General features: G+C 41.8%; 1 protein-coding gene across 4 annotated transcripts in view; it reads right to left on the bottom strand.

Annotated features, from left to right (window-relative positions):
* LOC125459355 (very-long-chain 3-oxoacyl-CoA reductase-A-like) overlaps window positions 1-27,442 on the bottom strand; it is a 165,631-nt gene that overhangs the window by 93,145 nt on the left and 45,044 nt on the right. For all 4 annotated transcript variants that reach the window (XM_048545730.1, XM_048545731.2, XM_048545728.1 and 1 more), the window contains 2 exons: window positions 9,885-9,931; window positions 9,507-9,582 (listed from right to left, as the gene is read on the bottom strand). In XM_048545730.1, the coding sequence (XP_048401687.1) occupies window positions 9,507-9,582; window positions 9,885-9,931 (123 nt within the window). The remainder of the gene's footprint in view (window positions 1-9,506; window positions 9,583-9,884; window positions 9,932-27,442) is intronic.

Here is a 27,442-nt window from a genome sequence, read left to right as displayed (position 1 = left end):
ACCAGACAAAACAGATCCCAGACATATACTTCACATGAGATTGTATTTTGATTTCAGTTTTAATGAAGTGGTCTCTCAGTAGAACAGAAGCTTACAAGGCTGCCGACTTTGCCACCTGAAATAAGGCCTTATTACTCTGTTCTGTGAACAAGAGTAAGCTGTTCAGCTTCTCAAACTTTCTCCACCATTCAACAGGTTCACGGCAGATCCAATATTCCACATCCACTTTCCTGCATTTTCCCCCTAACCCTCTGTTCGCTTACTGACCAAGGATCTATCGCAGCCTTAAATATACACAAGGACTGTGCCTCCACTGCTGTTTGTGGCAAGGAGTCCCAAAGGCTCTTACCTTGAAGAAACTCTTCAGTCTTAAACCGGCACTGCTTCATTCCGAGACTCTGCTCACTGGTCCTGAACTCTCCCATGAGGGGAAAACTTTGTTTCAACATTTATGCAGTCAAACCCTTTAAGCATCTTATTTGTTGCAATGAAATAATTTCTCATTCTTCTGAACTCCAGCAAGTACATTCCCCACCTTCTTAGCTCTTGGTCAGGAGACAATCCTTGTATACTATGGCTCATCCTGGTCAAATTTCTTGGCACTGTCTTCAAGTGAAATGGTATCTTTCCTTAAATAAGGGGTCTAACACTATTTCGCTCTCCAGATGTAGTGTCATCAGCAGCATCTTGAAGGCTGCTGTAAGAGTTCCCTGTTATTATACTCTATCTTGAAATGAGGGCCAATATTCCATTAGCCCTCCTGTTACCTGCTGGAATCATACTTGTTGCGACTTCAACTTTTAGACTAACAAATAGCTTCTTCCTGGATCTATTATACACATGCTAAATGTACTCCAATAACCTCTTCAGGGTTTTATCCCAACACTTACAGTCTTAGAGTACTAATTCCTCACTAAGCCAACCTAGTCCATGACATATCCTTCCTTTCTCAGAAGCACTGGCTTTTTAAAGCTATCCTATTACAAGCACTTTACAGGACTTCTCAAAACTCAACATGAAGTCAAAAGCTCTCTTCTCTAAAGCAGTTTTCCTTCTAGCAAACTTTTAGGCCCTGCTATTTACCTGGTTAGGTTACAGAACAATCCAAAATTAACACTAGAATATTAGCAGTGCACAGAAAGCCTATTTCATTCTAAAGTCAGGCCTCAAAAACCATTTTAAAAGCAACACTCAGAAGTTAACTATAAATTTCAAACACAAAAACTCATGTCTCTAAACTAATTACAAAGAGTCAAATTTGCAATAAATGACATTTAAAATATATTCCTAAATCTCAGCTTATCACAGTTTTCAAATTAATCTGTGAGCTGACCCACCTTGGGAGCTCTTGTCTGACATGGACACAGGAGTTTCCATTTCAGACTTTTCCTCAACCCTGTCAACAGTCTGTTGGCTGCAGCAACACAGGAACAGGAGAGAGAGGAGTGAATACCCATCTCAGTACACCAACTACTCTTATGACTTTTAAGCTGACCAGGTACTTGTGAGAACACTTCATGACAAATGGGTCATTGATTGTGCAGCACTTTGAAACAACTGAGAACGTGGAACTTCTCTTCATTTAACAAAAGCCTTTGACTATTAAAAATTATTTGGGGGGGAAAAGAGAATTGTGAACTTGTTTAAGAGGTTTTTAAAAATGAATTATTTTCTGCTACTTACTTAATAAATGTAGAACTCAAATGTAAGCTATGACTTTACCATCATAAATAATTTCTCAATGTGCGTACATGTACTGGTGGTGACATAAATATCTCTACCAAACAGAAATTGAAGCTGACAAATCAACTCTTAAGTCTTCAATACCAAGTAAATAACTGGGGTGCAGAGAACATTGTAATTGGTTATTACTCATGCTTCATTATACAATACAACATAAACCTCAGAATCTGTGCAGTGGAAAATTTTTATCATAGTAAAGGCAATATAGATTCATGCAAGGATGTCATTTGTTGACCATCTTTGTTCAGCATCACTTCCAAACTAATCTGAAGTGAAGTTTCCCAAACCCAATAGTTAAATGCACAGACGTTACAAAGCTCATGAAGCTGGTAGACTGCAAAACTAAACAGGATAAGCAATGAGAGGATTTGATAATTCAATTGAGTAACCAGATGTCAAATAGAATTCAATGGAACACAAACATATTTCTCAAAAACTGAAGTGACTAGTAGTTTAATGAAAAGAGGAGAAAATATCTATGGTCCTGGCTAATAGGGGAAAATCACGACACTGATCAGTGGCAAAATGTAAGCCAAATCAGGTGTTGAAATGCATTAAAAAGTCAACATTGAGTCTATCTTTTAAAAATGTTTCAAAAGTGATCATGCCATGTACAGTTCTGGTCACGTAAAATGATGATGTTGCAGAATTGCCAAAAAATGTCTCAGATAATGGGTAACCGGAAAGTTGAAAGATATAAAGCTTGGGTGTTGATGAATGATTACATGAAAGTGTGCTGTGTTCTCACTAGGCAAAAAGAAAACATTAAGATGATAGTTATAGCTTTTAAAATTTCAAAAATAATGCAGATTGATTCAACCTGCTTTGTAGTCAGTTGTATAAACCTTTAGTTCAGCCAGATTTGGAATATTTTGCGCAGTTTTGGTTGCTACATTATAGGAAGGATGTGGAGGATTTTCAGAGGGTGCAAAAGTGAACACTGTTTTAGTATGGAAGAGAAAAATGTAATGACAGGGTGAGGGCTAAAGGGCCAGTTCCTGCGCTCTGTCGTTCTTTGTTCTTTAAACAAAGAAAAAAGCGGTTTACCACTGGTCTGGCAGCATCTGCAGAGAGAAATCAGAGTTAACAGTGACCCTTCCTCAGAACTGATGGTAACCAGGAAAAGGTTAGTTCACATGTAGAAGATAGAGTGGGGGAGGGGGGCAAAAAGGAGTAAGCAATAGGTGGGGCTAGAGCCCAAAGCGAGAAGAGCAGTTGGACAGACAATCAGAATGCTTACCAGGAAGTTGCCTGGTTTGGAAGTACAATATCTAAAAAGGAGAGATTGGATTGTTTTCGCTAGAGTGTCAGAGGCTGAGGGGGACCTGATAGAAGCTTATAAAATTCATGACAGACGTTGAGAGGCAGCACCTTGTCAGGATGGAAATGTCAAATACCAGGGGACGCAGGTTTAAGGTGGGAGGGGCAAGTATAAGGTTGTGTGAAGCAAGTCTTTTTTTCTCCCCCCTCCAAACAGAGGGGTGGGAAGGTGCGCGGAACACATTGCCAGGGAGGTGGTAGAAGCAGATATGATAGCATTTACGAGGCATTTAGACAGACACATGACAGGCAGGGAACAGGGGGATACAGACCTTGTGCACGCAGATGGGACTAGTTTAGAACGGCATCGTGGTTGGCACAGTCAGAGCATGGCAACAGACCCTTCAATCCAACATCCTGATCTGACCTAGTCCCATTTGCCAGCAATTGGCCCATATCCCTCTTATCCTTCTATTCATACACCCATCCAGATGCATTTTAAAACGTTGTAATTATATTCCCTCCACCACCTCCTCTGGCAGCTCATTCCAGACACACACCACTTGAGAAAAAGTTACCCCTCAGGTCCTTTTTAAATCTTTCCCCATAAACCCATGCCCTTTCGGTTTGGATTCTCCCACCCTAGGAAAAAGACCTTGGTATTAAACATGTCCATGCTCCTCATGCCTTCATCAACCTCTATAAATTCACCTCAGCCTCTGACACTCCAGGGAACAAAGCCCAGCCTTTTCAGCCTCTCCTGATAACTCAAATCCTCTGCGGACTAAACAACATGCCCGCAAAGCTTTTCTGAACCCTTGAGTTTCGGAACATCCTTCCTATAGCAGGGAGACCAAAACTGTATGCAGTAATGGAGGTTGGTTGGCTCGCTGAGCTGGTTTGTTGTTCCACAATCTACTCCAAAACCTTATGTACGCAATATTCCAAAAGTGGCCTCACTAACATCCTGCACAGCCGCAACAGGACCTCCCAACTCCTATACTCTATGCACTAACAATGAAGGCAAACACCAAACACCACCTGCACCACGCTGTCTAACTGCGAACCCACTTTCAAGGAACTACTCACGTACACCAAGTTCTTTCTGCTCAGCAACACTCCTCTGGGCCTTATCATTAAAGCATACAAGTCGTGCCTTGGTTTGCCTTACTAAAATGCAACACCTTGCACTTAATTGAATTAAACTCCATCTGCTACTCCTTGGCCCACTCAATCAAAATCCCTTGTACTGAGATGAGAGTCTTCACTGTCCATCACACCATCTATTTTGGAGTCAACTGCAAACTTACTAACCATGCCTCCTATATTCGCATCCAAATCATTTATAAATGACAACAGTAGAATCGCATTGACCCTTGCAGCACACCACTGGTCACAGGCCTCCAGCCCAAAAAACAATCCCTCTACTACTACCCTATGAGCTGAAGGGCCTGTTCCTACTCTACTGTTCCTTTCTCAGGATTCACACACAGTCATGGTTGGTTGTTAACAAAAGTAACCTAGTTTCTTTTCAGATCAATAAAAATTAGTTTTATTGATTTTACTGTCTGCATAAAAATTGGGACTTAGCTTCACCCAAATCTTTTTCCATCATTTGGGTCTTAAATCAAGCAACATATCTTAGCCACCTGAAATTAGGCCACAAGAGTAGGCCATTCAACCCCTTAAGTTCTCACTGCCATTCGACAGGATCATGGCTAATCCAACAATGCTCACATTCAATGTCCATGCTGATCGAGAATCTATCTCAGCCTTCAACCTGTGCAAGGAATCTGTGCCCACTGCTCTTTGTGGTAAGAAGTTCCAAAGACTGTCAATCCTGGGAGAAGAAATTCCTCATCTCAGTCTTAAAATGGTATGCATTTATTCTCAGACTATGCCCTTAGGTCCTAAACTATGGTCAGTTGGTGATGTGACAGAGCTTAACAACAACAATCCATTTGTCTGCCTACCCTGGTTTTTTTTCTTTCCTGTCTTCCCCCTTTCCCACCACAGGCTCTGTCAGCAACTCTGGTCAGCTATACCCCCTTCCAAAGCTCCATCAGCATGAATACCACCTTTTTTGTTTATAATTCTGTTTGTAGTTCTACTTGTTGCTGCTGAGTTTCTGCAAGTTTTCCAACACTGATCATTGCATACAAGACTGAAAGAGCACAGGGAAGTTACCATTTTAGAAAAGCATTGCGTGTTTGTGGATATTATGCAATATGTTCCTACAGCTGTTCTGTAGATTTACCTATTGCTCTTTTTCATATTTGGGGTAGATAATTTACACTGCAGAGCTGATAAAAATACATTGGTGTTTTAGTAATAAGTGTACCTGCTCACAAACTGTTTAAACAATTAAAGTTAATAGCTTGAACACGTTTTGTTAAACTGTATTCACATCCTGACTGCAGGGCCTGAATAGCAGCAATGTGCACAGTACAGGGAACAGTTAAAATGACTTATCTTTCCAGCAGTTTGAAATCAACTCAATAACAAAGGCATAGAAACTCATACTTCAAATGCTGGAGCAGATTTAAAGCTAGAGCAAGTAAGATCATGACAATGTTTAAATACCATTCACAAGGATATTACTTCAATCCAGGCCAAAAGGATTATTTATTTATATATACATACACACACACACACACAAATCATGTAACTTTTTCTCAGTCTTGCATACATATTACAATTCAGAGTGTAAACATTCCTTCCTTCCCTCTATTTTTCCACACCAAAATTGAGATACAGGCAATGAATCTTTCTTTCCCATTAATATTTATTCAGCATAAGACAGTTATCTTTAAATAAAACTCCTTTTCTGCTCCAACTATATGCTACAACAGTGCTCTGAACCAATGTAAACATTTCCAAAATCAATCATTACAACTATGCTGCTACCTATAATGTGGTAAATTATGCAAGTCTAAGATAACAAAGTGCAGAGCTGTGTTCATCCAGCTCCAATGAAGGGTCTAGGCCCGAAACGTCAGCTTTTGTGCTCCTGAGATGCTGCTTGGCCTGCTGTGTTCATCCAGCTCCACACTTTGTTATCTTGGATTCTCCAGCATCTGCAGTTCCCATTATCTCTGATACAATTATGCAAGTCTGTCAGGATGCAGACTGAAGCTGGCCTTGCATAGAAAAGACTTGGATTCAAAAGTCAAACTGCACAGAACTTTCCTTTTCCATTTAATCCTTCTCTGGATGTAAACATTGACAAATATTGCCCGTCCCTGACTGCCTTGAGAAGGGAGTGGAGTCTGTTTTTGCATTGGCCATGTAGCAAAGTGATATCAACTGTCCCATTAGGTAGGGATCTCCAAGATTATAAATAACCCCTCAATAACCAAAAGCAATGACACGACCAGTTTAGAAGCAGCAATACTTAGAGACCGATGTTATTCCACTAGACTTGTTATTCAGTGATGCCAGCGTTTGGTTTGGGAATTATTGCCAAAAAATTTTTTTTAAAAAGTGAATTGCTGCAGTGAATCCTGTAAAGTGCACCCATTACCAGTGACGTTGGTTACTGAAACGAATGGCTGTTCTGTCGGTGGATGGGATGCAAAAAAGCAATCCACTGTGACGCAGACTCAATTTTTCAACATAGTTGCTGGATAGGTGCAATTCCAACAACCAGACAACTTTATGCTTTGTAGGCAGCAGAAAAGATTTAGGGAGTGAGCAACGGGGCCACTTAAAACTCAGTAGTCACAGCAATTAATTGGTTGTTCTATTTCAGTTTCTGATCAATGGTAACCACAAGGCCTGGCAGTTTTTTTTTAAACCTTTTATTGGGGATTGTGAACATTAACAGCAACAGGCATTTACAGCCCATCCCTAATTGCCCTCAAGGTGGTGGCAATGCCTTCTAATCCAGTATGCTTGGAGACTTATTGAGCACAAAAAGACAGTTGTGGTTGTTGGAGCTCAAATCATCTCCAAGTCATCTCTGCAGGGGTCCCTCAGGGTAGTGTCCTAGGGTCAATCAATTTGATTCTCATCATGTGGGGATATTTACTGATTGCACAAAATTCAGCAACATTCGCAATTCCTCAGATACTGACACAATCCACGTCCAAACGCAACTAAGACCTGGACAATATCCAGGCATGGACCACAACTGCCAGGCAATGACCATCTTCAAAAGGGTATCCAACTATCACCCCTCAATATTTGATGGCATTACCAGCTTTGAAACCCCCACTATTAACATCGTGGGAGTTACAATTGACCAGAACCTGAACTGGACTAGCCATACAAATATTGTGGATACAAGATCAGGTCAAAGGTTAGGACTTGAGTAACTGATGTCCTGACTCCCCAAAGGCTGTCTATCATCTATAAAGGCAAGTCAGCAGTGTAATGGAATAAACACCATTTGCCTGAGAGTAGCCGCGACAACATTTGAAGGTTTCTGACACCATCCAAGACAAAGCATCTCACTCGACTGGTACCTGAACCACAACATCTAATCCCACCAGCAACAATGCTCAGTACCAACTCAGTACCAAGTTGCATTGGAGAAATTCAACAAGGTTTAGAGAGGGTGACACAGTGGTAATGACACTAAATTTGTAATCCAGAGACTCCAGCTACTGCTGTCAGGTCATGGATTCAAATCATGCCATTTCATGCAGGGTGGCACAGTAGTTAGCATAACTGCCACAGCGCCAGGGGCCCGGGTTCAACTCCACCCTCAGGAAACTGTGGTTTTTGTACATTCTCCCAGTGTCTGCATGGTTTCCTCTGAATGCTCCAGTTTCCTCTCCCAATCCAAAGACGTGCAGGCTAAGTTGATTGGCCATGCTAAATTGTCTGTAATGTTCTGGGATGCATAGCTTAGGCGAGGTATGGGGGATGGATCTGGTCGGGACGCTCCAAGGGTCGGTGTGGACTTGTTGGGCCAAAGGCCTGTTGCCACACTGTAGGGATTCTATGACCGTTGATTCTTAGAGAGCGCTTCCCAAACATATGACCGCTACCATCTAAAAAAAGGACAAGAACAGCAGACACATAGGTACACCCACCACTTGCAATCCCCTTCCAAGCGACTCACCACATAGAATGGCAATGTATTTCTCAGTCAATCAATCCACTGGTTCAGAACTCTGGAATGCCGTTGCCAACATCAAGCAATTGGTAGAATTCAAATCCAATGAAAAACAAATCTGGAATTGAAACCTTGACGAGTAATGTCCCCATGAAACTGAGGGTGCAATAAAACAAAACACTACCTGGGATTCTCCTGAGATGACAAGGTGTAGAGCTGGATGAGTACAGCAGGCCAGGCAGAGGAGCAGGAAAACTGACATTTTGGTTCTGGACGCTTCCTCAGAAATTTCCTGCTCCTCTGATGCTGCCTGACCAGCTGTGCTCATTCAGCTGTACACCTTTTCATCTCAGACTCCAGCATCGGCAGTACCTACTATCTCTGGGATTCTCCTGTCCCTATTTAGTCTGCCCTAAATATTTCTCCAGACCCACAGCAACTTTTCTGATTCTTAACTGTTCTCTGAAGCGAGCAACCTGTTCAAAAGCAATTAGGAGTGAGTAACAACTGCTGGCTTTAACAGTGTGTTTGGATGAGGAAATGCCTATAATCTGCACAACACAAATTTGACCCTAAATTAGCTGCAAGTATCTTTAGATTTCTAGTTATCAACTCAGTTGAAGGAAAATGTAGCTAACGTTCTGCCTTGAGTACTGTCTTGGAAGTGAATTAGGTTCAACTCTTTTTTTACAAAATGGAGGTAAAAATAGTCCACAGCCAACATACCTGCTGAATGCAAAAAGTTGATTTCTGATGCATTACTGTAAGAAAATTTCACCACTAACATTTACATAAATCTTTACCTCACAGACTGTTAGTTGTGCGTCACCAGGTTAGTACCTTTTCAATGCTGATTTCAGCCAATGTAATTAGCTTAAGGCTGGAGTACTTTTGACCAACCCTAATAACCTGCTCTCAAACAATTCATCCTTCATTTATAATGAATGTGTCAATGCTATTCAGTCAACAGCCAGATTCTCCTTTTGTTTCCACCTCAGATTCCTTCCCCAAACAGAGTTACATTAACATCAAGATAATAAAATGTGAGGCTGGATGAACACAGCAGGCCAAGCAGCATTTCAGGAGCACAAAAGCTGACGTTCCGGGCCCAGACCCTTCATCTGACGAAGGGTCTAGGCCTGAAACGTCAGCTTTTGTGCTCCTGAGATGCTGCTTGGCCTGCTGTGTTCATCCAGCCTCACATTTTATTATCTTGGGAACTGCAGATGCTGGAGAATCCATTATCTCTGATACATTAACATCAATGTTTTGTTTTTGCTTGGCAGAAATATAACTTAATTTATATTTTTCTGAAATAGGGGTCAGAACTTATTCCAATATGACTGCAGAAAGCGTATGCTCATGGATAATATTTGGTAATCCAGGAGGAAGTGGTCAGAAAAAGGAGGAAAAAAAGACAGAAGATAAGATATGGACTTACTTATTTCATTAGCAACTTGATCCAATTTTTCTTGGGATCTGCTGATAAGGACAATACTCATACCATGTTTGGCGAGCTAGCATGTGGAGAGAAGATGTCAAAAATCAAGCAAAGTCAAAAGGTTACAGGTAAACAATATTTTAAGAAATCAAACTATATAATCTTGCTTCAGTCTTTTCAGGAACCCTACTTAAAATGCTTTCTGGCTGAGCAGAAATACAACAGAAATTATATATATTTACATAGACACATTTGTTCCAAGACTGTCAATTAGCAAAAAATTGCAAAATTTTATCCTGATCAAAGTGAAGATTTTGATTTTCTTAAAAGTGTGCAGAAAAGAAATCAATTAAAAATGTGACTAATTTTCTGACATACCTCCTTCGCATAAGCCTTCCCAATTCCATCAGTCGCTCCTGTAACAACTGCAACAAAAAGAGTTCATATTTAACAACTTAAAGAATCTGCTATGCACTATCAATATAAGATAAGTATTGATAAATCAAAATACAATATACCAAGAAATATTTTATAACAATACTTTTGTTCTTTTCCTCCACAGTTTACGTAAAATGGCCAATTTAGCTCCCTCCACAATTATTCCAAAAATAAATTTTTTTTCAAGAATGCTTCAAATACAAATAGCATGTTGTGATCTGGAATACATTAGCTGAAAGGGTCATGCAAACAAACAGTGTCAATAACAACTTTCAAGAGAATTTGATAAACACAAAGGAAAATAATTGGTATGGCAATGGGGTAAAAATAGTGGGAAAGCGGGATTTACTGAAACAATGCACCAAAGAGCAGGAACACATTCAAAAATCAGCTCCTCCTGTGCTCTACTAATCTATGATTGAGGTTTGACTCTTCCAGAATTTGGAAACTACCAAAAAGATGGAACATTGTTAAGTCCGGCTTTGCTTATAGAGCGTAAGGAGAACTAAAATATTCGATTTATCACATAAAAGCATTATTTCAATAGGACCTGTGGCTGGTAGGGAGCCTGTTGTGCTCAGATCATGCCTGGAAGCACTGGGACGGATTTGTGTAGAATCTAGGTCATCAAACTAGGCAGGAGACATCTGCTGCATAGTTGCTGAAATGAAAATTACAGAAGGTCCATCTCTTAAAAGAATCTGAACTTGGAATAACAACAAAAATAGAAGTTGCTGGAAAGGCTCAGCAGGTCTGGCAGCAGTGAAGAAAAGATCAGAGTTAACATTGTGGGTCCGGTGACCCTTCCTCAAAACTGTAACAACAACTTGGTTGGAACATGAACATTGAGAGACAATAAATGGTGTTACAATTAAAATGTCACTTCCTATTGCGCCTTTAGACAATAATTGCTTGGATAAACGTTCTGTTAACTAGCACCAAGTTTAACTTAATGAATGGGACAAGATGAAAAAGGGAGGACACATCTAATGCAGTGGCAGCGTCCCTACCTCTGAACCAGGAGGCCGAAGTTTGAGTCCTGTGTACTCTAGAGATGCCTTATAACATCCATTATAATCACTACAAATCATTGACAGACATCTTAAGTACTCGCAGGGCTTTGATTCTGGCATCGGATGAACCAGAACCTTGCAAACTCAAAACTCACGCCAATTTGTGAAAAATCGAATTGATTTTGTTATTCAGAGATTTGATTTTCTGGATTGACACCAACGTCAAACTGCCTCTTTGCCGGAAACACCCAATTTATTTGCTCCACGTCGATAGTGAAAAGGAACCCGTCATCTCAATTCAGGTTTGTCCATGTGACTCCATGCAAATCCCGTATTCAACTCCTAATGCTGTCTGATTGTCAAATGACTTCCTCAACCGTTAACAAAATTGCAAGGATGATCCATTATCAGTTTTGCAGGGCAATGTAGAATTGTTATCAAGCACAGTCATATTTGTACCATCCACATGCAGAACACCAAGTAAAAGAACATTCCTTAATGTACATGATAGATTGTAACAGGCAAGCGTCATTACAAATAGAATTGTTACAACAAAGGAGGCCATTCAGGCCATGTCTGTGCCCAGTCTCCGCATGAGCCATTTACCTCCTGCCAATCCCCTGTAGCCCTGCGAGTAATTTTCTTCTAAAAATGAAAATTCAGCATCTTGCACTTCCAAGAACCCAGCTAGAAAAATGAAAATGTTTTCATTTTGAAAAGTAAACCTGTAATCTGAGATTCTCAAAAAATCTGCCAAACTACAAACTTAAACCAAGTTATTTTAACTAACTGAGAGGTTAGTGACAAATTGTTAACATTTGCTACCAGGAGATATTCCTACTTGAATGAATGAAGAAAGAAAATGTTTCTGCAACCTGCTAGCAGCAGTCCTATTTTCAGCGCTAATCTTATCTGTTCAAACTATAAATGGAAAGAAAATATATATTTTAACAGCTCGGTGTGTTTTTGGGATATTTTTAGCTCCTGTGTTTTTATTTCTGACATCGCCCGCCTGAATTGTGACTGCAATGCCCACGCCTGAGAGTTTAGTTATTCTGGGCAGGTCCTGGTGACCTTTATCTGTGCAGTAACACGCCATTGATTAACGGCTAATACCACTGCAATCGTGACAGATGCAACCCATCCAAGAGCAAAGGTCTGACTGACAAGGGCTTCAGCAGCACGTCTGCCGCAGGGGAGGAGGGGGCGAACTGTTTCATGAAAAACCAAGTTGCTATTTCAATCTCTCTGCTTCTAAAAATAGAACATCCCGATTGATTCCATCAAACCAAGCAAAACAAGCCCTCTCTCAATGCTGGATTTAGAAACTGCTCAAGTCTCTGGCGCGCACGCTAACGCAGCCCGGCATGTGTTGCCGCATCTTTAATTTTGTTTGAAAAAAGTCACAAAACCACTTCGATACGCCAGCTACAGGTACGATTTCCTAACAAGAAAAATCAGGTTTCCAAAATGTAAAGAAGGAAGGACGGTCTGACTAGTAGTACAAGCCCTGCTGCATCCTCCTCCCAGAGGAAAAGTGAAGGAAAAGAACACGAAGAGAAAAATCAAGCCATTTTTCACTGCTCCATGCCCTCCCTTTTCCCCTCACGTGTGAATAGCAGACGCAAAAGGTACAAGCCATCCGTGACAGACGACAATAAACGGTGCGTAAGCCGTTGCGCAGAGGAGCGTGAAGGGACGCAGTGAGGATCTGCAAATCAAGGTTTTCGTTTCACCAGTGGCATGTCAAAACGTTCCACTTCCATAAAGAAATGGAGAGAGACAAAGAAAAATCTTGCCCCCGTCACATTTATAGAAATTGATGGTTTGCCAGCTAGATGCGGATGTATATTTTATGAGTTAAAAACGGCATTCATGTGCCTAAAAATAGCTTCCACTGCAGACCTGTCAGATGGGGCTGCGAGCTGGACTGGAATACCTTAGCATGCCTCCGCTGCAGTTTAGAAATTTTTATGCCAGTCTATATATAAAACCCTGTATCGATTAAAAGAAAACAAAACACTTCAGCAGAATTTTGTCCTATGAAAGTTTTCAGCTATCGAAACGTACAAGTGCCTGCTCATAAAATGAGCAACTTTAATATAAGTTTTAAACAGTCCAAAGCACTTCACGGGAACATTGTTGAACAAAATTCGAAACAGCCACATAAGGAATTAAGAATTTAATGACAGCCACAAAACCATTGTCTGTCAGGAAAATCCAGCCGATTCACGAACATCCTTGAGGGAAGGGAAATCTGCCATCCCGAACTAGTCTGGCTTGCATGCCACTCCAGGATTACAACAACGTGGTTGAAACTTAATTATCATTTGAGCAAACAGGCATGGGCAACAAACCAGAGACAACCAACATCCCACGAACAAACGAATAAAAGAAAGAGATATAAAGGCATTGATTAGAAATGGGGTGAGAGATGGATCAAACTTCTTAATTTATCTCTATTTTCCTACTTCTGCAACTAAGTTCTTATATCTAGCAACACAGCACACTTTTCACTGTACTCCTGTGCCCCAATACTGGAGTACACATGGCAAAACCTAAGCCTCAACCTAAAAAGGAGGTAAGAGAAGTTGGGAAAGAGACGTTTTGGGAGGAAATTCCAAAGTTTAGGACTAAAAGTGTTAAAACCATGGAAAACAAATCATACAGTAATTAAAACCAGAGCTGCTCAAAATGTCAGAATCAGAGACAATACAAGCCACCATAATAAGGCAGCATGTGAATAGAGTCAGGGTCTGAAAAAGATGAGAGAACAAGAGTGAAAATGTAAAAGTTGAGGTATTTGCTTTTGATTATGCAATATAGAACAGTGAACACAGGGTAACATGTGAATGGGACAGGAAGGTTTGGGTGGCAGGGATACACTGGGCTCCCCCTAGAGTGTCAGAAGCTGAGGGGTGACCTTACAGGGGTTTATAAAACCATGAGGGGCATGAGCCAAGGTCTTCTTCCTAGGGCAAGTCCAAAACTAGGAGAGGGCACAAGTTTACAGTGAGAGGGGGTGATTTAAAAAAGGGACCTGATGGGTAACTTAGATAACAAGGAGTAGAGCTGGATGAACGCAGCAGGCCAAGGAGCAGGAAGGCTGACATTTCGGTCCCAAATCCTTGTTTTTTGCAGGATCAAGTGTATGGAATGAGCTGCCAGAGGAAGTGGTGAAGGTTTGTAGTCACAGTATTTAAAAGGCATCTGGATGCATATACGAATAAGACGGGTTTACAGCAATTTGGGCCAAATGCTGACAAATGAGACTAGGCCAAATTGGGATGCCTTGTTAGCACGGAGGAGTTGGACTGAAGAGTCTGTTTCCATGCTGTATAATTCTATGAGGTCTTGGTCCATGTGAGGTTAGAGGGAGCAGGGCTTTGTACGCTCACAAGTAAAAGGGAAACAAAATGCACAAGGGTGGCCATTGTGAGAATAGTCAAGTCCTGAGATCGGTGTTTCAGAAGATGAGCTGAGACAGTGGTGGTTTTAGATAAAATGTTATGGAGGAAGAAATAGGAAGACTTGGTAATAGCATGGATGCATGTCTGAAACACAATTCATGGTGAAACGTAACACATTGCTCATTGTCAGAGATGCAAGGGAGTCAGTGGCTCAGGAACTAAAGCTTATGGCAGTGACTTGTTTTCTTTATTTATTCACAGGATGAAGGCATCACTGGCTAGACAGCAATTATCATCCCTCCCTAACTTCCTATGACAAGGAATTCATTTTGGTCAAACTTGAGCCAAAAAGTGTCTTTTTGTCAATATTAAAAGGCAAACGAAAAGAGAAATTGCTGGAAAACCTCGGCCTGGGCTGGCAGCACATGTAGAGAGAAATCAGTTAATATTTTGGGTCAAGTGATAATTCCTCCAAATGACTTGAGGAAGTGTCACTCGACCTGAAACATTAGGTCTGATTTCTTCCCCACAAATGCTGCCAAACAAAAATGAGCTTTTCCGGCAATCTGTTTCTCATTTATAACAAAGGTGGTAAGGAAACGCCAGGGAATTATTAACCAGTGAGCCTAACATATGTGCTGGGCAAGTTGGAGGGAATCCTCAGGGACAGGATTTACATGTATTTGGAAAGGCAAGATGGGTTAGGGTAAATCAACATGACTTTATGCACAAGAAATCATGTCTCTAACTTGATTGAGTTTTTTGAAGTAGTAATGAAGAGGATTGACAAGGACAGAGCGGTGGACACGATCTATACAGACTTCAAGAAGGCATTTGACAAGGATCCACGAGGTATACTGGGTTAGCAAGGTTAGATCACATGAAATACAGAGAGAACTAACTATTTGGATACAGAACTGGCTCACAGAAGACAGAGAGTAGAGGAGGTGGAAGAAGCAACTTACTCAGGAGGGTGGTGCATGTATGGAATGAGCTGCCAGAGGAAGTGGTAGAGGCTGGTACAATTTCAACATTTAAAAGGTTTCTGGATGGGCACATGAAAAGCAAAGATTTAGATGGACATGGCCCAAATGCTGGCAAACAGGACTAGATTTATTTAGGATATCTGGTCAGCGTGGACAGGTTGGACCAAAGGGTCTGTTTCCATGATGTACACTTGATGATTCTACCTGCAGTTCTTTCACTTTCTAAAAGACAAGCAAAAAGGAAGTGGTGGTGTTGAGGGGTAACGGTTACAAAGGGCATGGTGGGGTAGAGCTGTGATTAATCAGCACACTTGCAAAAATAGGTGCCATTGTAAATATCGCTGAAGATCACATCCAATATCAGAAATATGCAAAAGGGCTCTTGGAGGACAATGTAATAATATAGAAGCAAGAAGAGAGCCCATTACAGGTAGTGTGCTGGCTATGACTACAAACAAGTTCTGTACCAAAGAGATGAGTAATAGTCGCAAAGTGGTGGAAGAGGACTTCATGGCCAAGGGCGTTAAAGGCTGTCTCAGGTTGACAGGATATAAAATTGAGATGGGATTGTTTACTCTTTTGTAGTAAAATAGTGAAGCATGTGACTTCGATAAAAATTGGTTACTTTGGTACAATGGAAACTCGATTGATGGCGTTCAAACAAGGGAGGTACTGGAAAGACAAGTTTGGATTTGATCAGCAAGTGCTGTTCAAGGACTTGAAAGGGAAATTAGAGATGGGGTAGAGGACATCCAGGGTATTTTTTGAGAGGTTTTAAAGTGGTTTTGAAAGGGAAAAGTGGAAAGTACCTGGACGAGCAAGAAACATTAATAACTGCTAACAGGAGTGTCGTGAAAGGTGGTGGAGGGAAGAAAGAGAAAGAAGAGACGTGTTGTCTCAAATATTTTGTGGAAAGAGTCATGGGAGCAGGACCAGGAGCTCAGTAGCTGCAACAGAGTCAGTGAATGAAGGGCCAAACTCTAGGCATTTGGGATTTTGGAAATGCAGTTATAAACAAACGGGGAGAGGCCCCCCCAAAATCTCAGAATGGTTCAGCAGGCCCAATGGGCCAACTTCTACTCCTATTTGTTCTATTGGTATATTTTAATGATGTTATTCAAAAACAGGTTAACTACCAAATGGAAGCCAAGGATACGCTGATCACTTATCCAACCACTCCCTCAGAATTCCTCCCAGTCTGATTAATGACTGTTTACCATCCAATACTGGGTAAGGACTTCATTCAAAAGTATTGAAAATGGAGGATAACAATCTATTGTTTTCCATTCCTATTCATAAACTCCATCCCCAGCAACTGTTTGAAGCAGAATTAGACTGACCACAACTTCAAATCAAGTGTTCAACCACATGACACTTCCAATGACATTCCTGCCAGGAACCAGGACTTTCACCTGTATAACCTCACCCAGTTCAAACACTGCCTCAGGTCAGCTAAGCTGCTGCTAAAACTGATTCATGTCACATGCCCAAAGGTAACCATGATCTGCTGTTCATTCTACACCTATCCAAAGCTCCGCAGCCTATACCTAAAACACTTAAGTTCAATTCATGCATATTCACTCTTGCTGACCTACTGTGGTTCAGTCTAGTCATGCCTCAATTTTAAAAATTCTCATCTTTACAACAATTCCCTCCATAAAATGGGGTTTGGAAGAAAAACATTATAAAACTCATGCACCATTTCAATCTTGATCTGAATTGGATAAATCACATTGTGAACTTATCCTCCAGACAACCTCTGACAGAGACTATGCAAGAATTTTCTTTTAAAAGAGCAAATAAGTTCTGGAACCAATTAGACAGCATGCTATTTGAGACCTGGAAGTTTGTGATGAAACAGGATTAATTGATTACTTCACTGCAAGTAATCTTTTAGAACAAAGGAGTGATCATAAAATGCAAATTTCACATTCTGTCTGAAGACATAAAACCTATACTGCGGTCATAAAAATTAAGATGATTACGAGGATAAGTAACTGAAGTAGCCTTGGGGGAAAAAAATGTTAAAGAGGGAGTGACAGACATGAGATATTAAACTTTCAACTCTGCCCTTACAGAAGATGCATTGCAATGGGAGACAAAGCAAGAAAATGTAGGCCGGTTAGCTTGCATCTCATGTTAGAAAAAAATGCTAGAATCCAAAGATAGTAAAGTCACCACTGCTTCAGAACATGGGGCTGTGCTCGCATTACAGACAGCTGACTGGTGATGATTTGGGGAAAGGCGAGGTGAAAGGTTAAGCAGGATAATCCTTTATGATAAGCTTAGTGTGGGAACTGAACCCACACTGTTGGCATAAACCTGCACTGTGTTATGAATTTCTAAATCAAAGACAACATTGCCTTGTTAAAGGGAAATCATATTTGATTAATTTATTCGGTTTTTAAGAAATTAATAGGATAAAGGAGATTCTACAGTTCTGGTGTACTTGGATTTCTGAAGCACTTGGCTCAGTTGGGTAGGCACATGGTTCAGATTAATGTGAACTGGACAAATTCAATGATAATGGGAACTGCAGATGCTGGAGAATCCAAGACAAAATGTGAGGCTGGATGAACACAGCAGGCCCAGCAGCATCTCAGGAGCACAAAAGCTGATGTTTCGGGCCGAGACCCTTCCCAAAACGTCAGCTTTTGTGCTCTGAGATGCTGCTGGGCCTGCTGTGTTCATCCAGCCTCACATTTTGTGGACAAATTCAAACTTGGTTTCCAGTCAAGAGTCTTGGGACCTACCTCCCTACCCTGTTCCTGACAGTGAAAAGCAATAGGAACCATTACAGAAAAGTTTGCCAAGAAGAAAAAAGACCTCAGGATGAAGCATAGGCTGGCAGTAAGCCAAGGACCTGCCTTCAGACAAAGCACAGATGAAAGCAAAAGAAATTTGATAATTTCACGTGATGTTTTAACTCCTCCTGGATACGATACTTCCACTCCTATGTCTTATGGTGTAAGGCCATTCGGCCCATCGAGTCCACTCCACCATTTAAATCATTGCTGATGGGCATGTCAACCCCACTTCCCTGCACTCCCCCCATAGCCCTCCGTCAGATCAAGAATTTATCAATCTCTGCCTTGAAGGCATTTAATATCCCAGCCTCCACTGCACTCCGTGGCAATGAATTCCACAGGCCCAACACTCTGGCTGAAGAAACGTCTCCTCATTTCGGTTTTAAATTTACCCCCTCTAATTCTAAGGTTGTGCCCACAGGTCCTAGTCTCCCTGCCTAAAGGAAACAACTTCCCAGTATCCAGCCTTTCTAAGCCATATGTTACCTTGCAAGTTTCTATCAGACCTCCCCTCAACCTTCTAAACTCTAATGAGTACAATCCCAGGATTCTTAGCCGTTCATCATACGTTAAGCCTACCATTCCAGGGATCATCAGTATGAATATCCGCTGGACATGCTCCAGGGCTAGTAAGCCCTTCCTGAGGTGTGGGGCCCAAAATTGGACAGTATTCTAAAATGGGGCCTAGAGCTTTATAAAGTCTCAGAAGTACATCACTGCTTTTATATTCCAACCCTCTTGAGATAAACGACAACATTACATTCACTTTCTTAATCACAGACTCTACCTGCAAGTTAACCTTTAGAGAATCCTGGACCAACACTGCCAGATCCCTTTGTACTTCTGCTTTACAAATGTTCTCCCGTTCAGAAAATAGTCCATGCCTGTATTCTTTTGCCCCAAAATGCAAAACCTCGCATTTGCTCACATGGAATTTCATCAGCCATTTCATGGACCACTCTCCTAAACTGTCGATCTTTCTTCAGCCTCCCCATCTCCTCAGTGCTATCTGTCTGTTCACCTATCTTCCTATCATCGGCAAACTTCACCAGGATGCCCCCAGTCCCTTCATCCAGATCATTAATATATAAAAAGTGAACAGCTGCAGCCCCAACACCGGGCCCTGCAGGTCACCACTTGCCATTCCGAAAAAGAGCCTTTTAACCCCACTGTCAGTCAGCCAACCCTCAAATCTAAGCCAGTAGTTCACCTCGAACACCACGGGCCCTCACCTTAATCAGCAGCCTCCCGTGAGGCACCTTATCAAAGGCCTTTTGGAAGTCTAGATAGATAACATCCACTGGGTTTCCCTGGTCTCACCTACCTGTTACCTCTTCAAAGAATTCTAACAGGTTTGTCAGGCACAATCTCCCCTTACACTAGCACAATTGCACCAGAAGAGTGTGCAGAGCCCATTACCTACAGGTCAACGGATCAAACCTATCCTCTGCTATGTGAGGGTTCCAATTGGCTGCATGCATTTGCCATGCCTGCCAGTGAGATCACAGGTGGCTCAGTGCCAAGGACTTGGGTTTGGTTCCTGCTTTAGGTAAATGTCTGTGTGGAGTTCACAGATTCTCCCCATGGCTGCATGGGTTTCTGGTCAGATGCTCTGGTTTTCTTGCACAGTCCAAAGATATGCAGGTTAGGTGTACTGGCTATGCTGTATTGCCCATAGTGTCCAATGATGTGTAGGCTAGGTGGTTTAGTGTTGTCAATTGTGGGGTTATGGGAGTACAATGGGGGCTGGATCTGGGGAGAACACTGAGGAAATCAGTGCAGACTCAATGGGCCATTCTTCCGCATTCTAGGAATTCTACAATTCTAATAGCTTATAATGTTATATGTGATAGATAGTATAAAAAACTTTTTTCAAATCCTAACAGAACACCAGAAGAATGAGCACTGATCTTGTGGGAACAAAGTATTCAAGGGGCTTGATGAGGTACAGCGTTTCACCACGTAGGACAACCAGGAATCTGAAGGGAGTTTCAAAATAAGGGGCCTCTTATTCAAGACTGAGGATGAATTCTATTCCACCATCGAGAGTGTTTGATATTCTCTTCCACAGAACGCAATGGGGGTTGGGTAACAGATTACGTGAAAGGCTCAAATAGGCTGATTCTCCATCTAGAATGGAATTTAAGAGTTGCAGACAGGCAAGTGGAGTAACAGTTACAGTCAGAACAGTCATGAGTCATACAGCATGGAACAGATCCTTTGGCCCAACTCATTCAGGCTGACCAGGTTTGCCATTCCCAAGATGTTTGCCTGCATTTGGCCCATATCCCAATGAACCTTTCCTAATCATGTATCTGTCCAAAATGTCTTTTAAACATTGCAACTGTTCCTGCATCGACCACTTCCTCTGGCAGTTCATTCCACATCAAATCAAACTGTCTGGAAGTGTCGCCCTGAAAGTCTCTTAAAACCTTTCTCCTCTCACCTTAAAACAACGCCGTCTAGTTTTGGATATCCCCCACCCTTGAAAAGACCTTTGCTATTCACCTTATCTATACCCCTGATGATTTTATAAACCTCTGGAGGTCACCCCACAACCTCCTATACTCCAAAAGGAGGCAATCCCAGCATATCCTCATAAGGCAAACCCTCCAGTCCTGGCAATATCCTGGTAAATCTTTTCTAAAACCTCTCCAATTTAATGATATCCTTCCTATAGCAGGGCAACCAGAACTGTATGCAGAACCTCTAACAGCTGAACAGGATAATGGGACCAAATAGCCTTCTTTCTTGTCAGATCTCTGGATTTTTTCAGTTCTGATCTTGTATACCTCCAATTTTAAATTTTTCAACCACTGGCAGAAAGGTTTTTAGCTGCAATGATCCCAAGTTCTAGAATTCGTTCTGTAATTCTCTCTGCTCTCTTTCAAGATGTTGCCTGAAAGCTATCTTTAACCAAGATTTTGGTCAATGGCTTTATGTATGCTATATACATGTGCATATACGAAACAAGTCTCGATATTGAGGCTTAGTTAAAAGCATCTATCAGTATTGGCTGTTACCATCTTGGATCACATATTAAAGATGTTTGGAAATGCTTGTTGCAGAACAATGCTAATTGTAAAAAAAATTTCTCCCCAAAGATGGTTTCAAAAATGGTTTAGTGCTGCCAACTTCAGGTGGAATCAGGTAGTTCTTTAGAAAACTCAAATGTGCTGCTGATGACTGTCCAAGATGAAGCAGTCAGGTTTTGCTCTCAAATTATTAGTCTAAAACTCAATGGCAAATGTAAGAACTTACCGAAGAAAAAGCAAGCCAAAATTCAAGGTAAGTTCTAGTTTCTGAAAACTAAGATAGCACCCACGGTTTGGTTGCTGTGTACTTTGCTCTATTATGCCATTTCATCTAGAGCAACACAGTGGCTCAGTGGTTAGCACTTGCCTCACAGCACCAGGGAGCTGGGTTCAGTTCCACCCTCTGGCAACTGCCAGGGTAAACACCATACATTCTTCCCATGTCTGCAAAGGTTTCCTCCAGGTGCCCCAGTTCCTCTCCCCACCCCCCACAACTGTCTGAAGGCGTGCAGGCAAGATGGGCTGGCCATGCTAAATTGCCTGTAATGTTCTGGGATGTATAGAACAGATGGGGTATAGGGCCACGGGTCTGGCGGGGATGCTCGGAGGGTCGGTATGAACTTGTTGGGCTGAAGGGCCTGTTTCCGCACTACAGGGATTCTAATGATCTATGATTTGCAATTAAATTCAACTACAGTATTAGATGGTACATGTTAGCCTAGTTACATTCTTCCATCTTCAGAGGCAAAATGTGGTATATTTCACATGCATTCTTCTGCAAACATTTGACCACAATTTAGATATAAACTGTTAAAAGAGGATTTAATAATTCAAAGGCTGCAGTTAGCAGTGGTGTCTCAGTGCCAGAAACCCGGGTTGAATTCCACCCTCAGGCAACTGTGTGGGGAGTAAAATTTACCCTGGTGTGGCCTCTATGAGCTGAATGGCCTGCTTCCATGAACAGTGACTTAAGATTTCAATTCAAAATCTATTCATGAAAACTGTAAGCAAGCCTCAAATGCAATGTTGGTAAAAGTTCAACTATTGGTACCATCATTGTCTATTACAACCCTTTGCTGGTGCAATAGGAAACAATACTAAAAATTCTGGACATCGGATAAAGCTTTTTCACTCAAGAGGATGCTGCCCAAATAGTAAGTGAGGGTCTAGAAGAGAAACAGAATTTAAAAAAAGCAGAGGTACTGCACTTAAAAGATGAGCAAAGTTGATCACCTGATCTGGATGGAATATAATGAAATTGCTGACAGAAGTAAAAGGTGCAAATTATAAAGGGCTCTGGCCATACCCTTTCACTCCTGCCTAGATATAGCAGCGGTGCGAGACAAACAGCAAATCAAACTTGGCCGGCAAAACCTAACATCAATTTGAAACAATAAGATTAGAGAAGTGAGGTTGTTCTCTTTAGGAGTGGACACTTCTCTGAAGGTTTGATAGCTGTTTGAAATCATAAGCAGTATTGATCAATTGAATGATAACTGCTTCCAGTAGTATGAGGACTGATGATCAGAAGACAAATTTCAGATTATTCACAAAGGCACTAAGTGACATAACATGAGAATTTGAAAAGCAAGTTACATGATCTGAAATACTTTGAAAACATAGTGGACACCATTTCAACAGTAACACAAATTAGAATGGGATAAGAAAAACTTTAAAAAGGAAAATATTCCAAGGAGGAGTGGGGCTTTCCAAGTATTGGTACGGGCATAACAAATGTGAACCAGCCCTTTCAATACTGTATATTTCTATAATATTGGACCATCAATTCCACACAGCCATACAAACAGCTACCAACCTATTGACATTACTGCTAAGTTTGTGTCAAAAGCCAAAGTCTCATTACAGCTTCCTCAAGGGCCACTCAGGAAAGCTGCAATAGTAGGGGCATAGGTTTGTGTTTGTAATTGCCCACACAATAAGGTTCCTATTTCAAACACTGCACTGTAGGGAATTAGCAACTGAAGCAGCACTACTCTAAAGACTAGGGGAAAAATATAGTTCATATTTTAATTGAGCCCTTTCACTTATAGGATGTAATGTGTAACAGCCTTTATAATATCCCCTAGCACTTCACAATACTAGATAGTTAAGAGAAGATGCACTATTTCATCTCAGCTTAGGCAACAACCCACAGTCGGGCAGAAAATGAAGAGATGAAAACAAAACCACAGAAGACATTTACCAAGGACAAGATGAACAAAGGAAAATTGGACACAGGATCTGATTGAGTGCCTCGAAGGAAGCTTTGACATGCTTTGGTAAAATTTCTATGCTCTCTCACTTGGAACTCTTTATTACAAGTGGATTTTACTTTTATTTAAAAAGGTATTCAACATCTACTGAAATGTAATACAGATTAGATAAAGTGCAAAGATCTGTATTCATAGGATACAGAAATCCCACTCTTACTGAACTGAAGACCTAAATAGGTCCTGATTAATGAAGTGAAAAACTTGACGGCAATCTTAAATTCTGAAGGAAAACTAATGGTGCAGTTTTAATATTGTTTGTTTTCATTTTTTTCATGGGACAAAGGCAGTGCTGGCAGTTTGCTATCCATCCCCAGCTGCTTTTCAACTGATCGAAATGGCCCAGAGATGCAGAAAACAGTTAGGAGTCAACCTCATTGCTATGATCTGGATTCAAACTTAGGCCAGACCAGGTAAGAGGCACAGATTTGCATCCCTGCAGGACTCGAGTAAATCAGATGGCAATTTACAGTGGTGACATAGGTGCAATAAAATTTTAATTTCAAATTTTCACTGAATTCAAACTTTGCCACCGCTAAAATTCAAAACCATGTTCCCAGTATGTTAGTCTAGGCTGTGTATTGCATGCCCGATGACATTGCAGTGCTGCCCTCCCCAAAATGTATATTGACACAGAACGTCAAGAATTTCACACTCATATGATGAGGGTTGGGAGCGGGAAACATACTCTGATCCAGTTACAGCAAATAAGTGAAAGAAACTTCTTGCTTGCAGTACTTGTGCTAACATATGTATGTTTCACCTACATTATTTCAAGTATTACACCAGAAACAACACAAAGTGAATTACTCCCAGTTGTCTAAAACTTGGATGTATAGTCATACCTTTACAAATAACTTCATTAGAACACAGTACATCATGGTGCAAAAAAAAAGATCGTGTTCCAGATAGTTATCATAAAACATCCCTGACTTGTATTCCTTTTCTATATATAAGGCTACTTTTAAGATCACCACAATTAATTTATGAAGTATTAACTTTGAAGCAATTTTGGTCTGAAATTGATGGTGGCACAGGTTAAAGAGTTTGCTATCATTTTTGCGGATTATCTTCACAATTGTGATGGCTTGCTGGAAGTGAGGTACAGTATTGCAGCATCCAAGATATAGAAAACAGATGGTGCAAATGACACAGCACTATTTGACCACAGACTGCACTGAGACAAGACCTGTGGTTTATTGTGGGGTAGAAGATAGTGACAAATTTCATAGCAAGCCGAATTCAAGGCACACACTTCATAAACCTTCATGATGAAATAGTCACAGGCTTTCATACAGTCAAAAAAGTGCACATACAGCAGTAGATGTTTCTTTCAATGCTCATGGACTTGTCAGAGTGGAAAGCTTTTCTGCAGTGCTTCTTTATGGGTGGAAAATACACCCCAGATTGGGAAGGAGGTCCTCACTCACCAGGAGTGAGTGTAAACCCTGTAAAAAATGTTCATTGTGGCAGGCAGATAGTTGCTGCAAGTTGATTACTCGCTCTTCTGGAATACAGAGGTTTTCCTTTAACATGTGTTTTGAAAATGTGAATCAGCGATAACAATTGACAAATGAGAGGAATGCTACATCTAAAAAGCAAACAAGTGCAAGCTAAAACACAATTCAGCATTATTTAAAAACTCAGCTCATTTAAAAATCAAAGAATGGACTCCTGTGTTAAATTGATAGTACAAGTAAAAAATGAAGCATGTTTAAAATGAGTTGGTAAAACACCTTTGTGCATAGTGTTTTTGCCTGGATTTTGTTACATATTTAACGTGCAAGAATTTTTGAACTGGCTCATGTATATCATTTATACCAAATTGTCTGTGTTACAACCTGCTTTTTTGCAGCTCTATTTTGAATACAATGTTACTCAGGTTTATAATAATAAAAAGTGTGAAGTTGAATGAACACAGCAAGACAAGCAGCATCTCAGGAGCACAAAAGCTGATGTTTCGGGCCTAGGCCCTTCATCAGAGAGGGGGATGGGGTGAGGGAACTGGAATAAATAGGGAGAGAGGGGGAAGCGGACCAAAGATGGAGAGAAAAGAAGATAGGTAGAGAGGAGAGTATAGGTGGGGAGGTAGGGAGGGGATAGGTCAGCCCAGGGAAGATGGACAGGTCAAGGAGGTGGGATGAGGTTAGTAGGTAGGAAATGGAGGTGCAGCTTGAGGTGAGAGGAAGAACAGGTTAGGGAGGCAGAGGCAGGCTGGGCTGGTTTTGGGATGCAGTGGGGGGAGGGGGAAGAGCTGTGCTGGTTTTGGGATGCGGTGGGGGAAGGGGAGATTTTGAAGCTGGTGAAGTCCACATTGATACCACTGGGCTGCAGGGTTCCCAAGCGAAATATGAATTGCTGTTCCTGCAACCTTCGGGTGGCATCATTGTGACTCTGCAGGAGGCCCATGATGGACATGTCATCTAAAGAATGGGAGGGGGAGTTGAAATGGTTCACGACTGGGAGGTGCAGTTGTTTATTGTGAACCAAGCAGAGGTGTTCTGCACAGCGGTGCCCAAGCCTCCGCTTGGTTTCCCCAATGTACAGGTAGCCACACAATAGATACAATATACCACATTGGCAGACATGCAGGTGAATCTCTGCTTAATATGGAAAGTCATCTTGGGGCCTGGGATAGGGGTGAGGTGTGGGGGCAAGTGTAGCACTTCCTGCGGTTGCAGGGGAAGGTGCCAGGTGTGGTGGGGTTGGAGGGGAGTGTGGAGCGAACAAGGGAGTCACGGAGAGAGTGGTCTCTCTGGAAGGCAGACAAGGGTGGGGATGGAAAAATGGCTTGGGTGGTGGGGTCGGATTGTAGATGGCTGAAGTTTCGGAGCAAGATGTGTTGTATTCTTAGGTTGGTGGGGTGGTGAGAGAGAATGAGGGGGATCCTCTTGGGGCAGTTGTGATGGGGGCAGGGTGTGAGGGATGTGTTGCAGGAAATGCGGTCAAGGGCGTTCTCGACCACTGTGAGGGGGAAGTTGCGGTCCTTGAAGAAATTGGACATCTGGGACGTGCGGGAGTGGAATGCCTCATCCTGGGAGCAGATGCAGCAGAGGCGGAGGAATTGGGAATAGGGGATGGAATTTTTGCAGGAGATTGGGTGGGAGGTGGTGTATTCTAGGTAGCTGTGGGAGTCGGTGGGCTTGAAATGGACATCAGTTACTAGCTGGTTACTTGGGATGGAGGCTGAGAGGTCCAGGAAGGTGAGGATGTGTTGGAGATGGCCCAGGTGAACTTGAGGTTGGGATAGAAGGTGTTGGTGAAATGGATGAACTGTTCGAGCTCCTCTGGGGAGGAAGAGGCGGCACCGATACAGTCAATGTAATGGAGGAAGAGGTGGGGTTTGGGGCCTGCGGGGGTGCAGAAGAGGGGCTGTTCCACATAACCTACAAAGAGACAGGCATAGCTTGGGCCCATACAGGTGCCCTTGGCCACCCCCTTTGTCTGTAGGAAGTGGGAGGAATCGAAAGAGAAGTTGTTGAGGGTGAGGATGAGTTCGGCTAGGCGGACGAGGGTGTCGGTGGAGGGGGACTGGTCGGGCCTGCAGGACAGGAAGAAGCGGAGGGCCTTGAGGCCATCTGCATGAGGAACTCTTACTCAGGTTTATAATGCATTTTAATCCTGTAATTTCAATGCCAACAGGCTGCATAGGAAGAAAGGTCAGATTTTCACTTATCTGAAAATCTATCCAGAAGTCTGCACCAATGGAACATCAGATCAGCATTTAAATGGAGTAGGAAGTTTTACCAAAAATTGCCAGTGTCTCAATTTCAGGAGAGCTTTATGGAGGATTGCTGGTTGTGAGGTCTATCTCTCAATTTTGCACTTACATTCACACTATCATGAAGTACTGATCATTTCCACCACTGGAAATTCAAGCACTCTACTTAAAGCCCAGGTGTCACTTTATTGCAAATACATGGTCAGATTTGTAAACTTATTACCTCTTTGCAGGATCACCTGTCTGATATAGCTGC

Source organism: Stegostoma tigrinum, chromosome 17 (assembly GCF_030684315.1).
Source record: "Stegostoma tigrinum isolate sSteTig4 chromosome 17, sSteTig4.hap1, whole genome shotgun sequence".
Taxonomy (NCBI): domain Eukaryota; kingdom Metazoa; phylum Chordata; class Chondrichthyes; order Orectolobiformes; family Stegostomatidae; genus Stegostoma; species Stegostoma tigrinum.
Note: the sequence above shows the minus strand (reverse complement) of the source record. Positions and strands in the feature narration are given on the sequence as shown.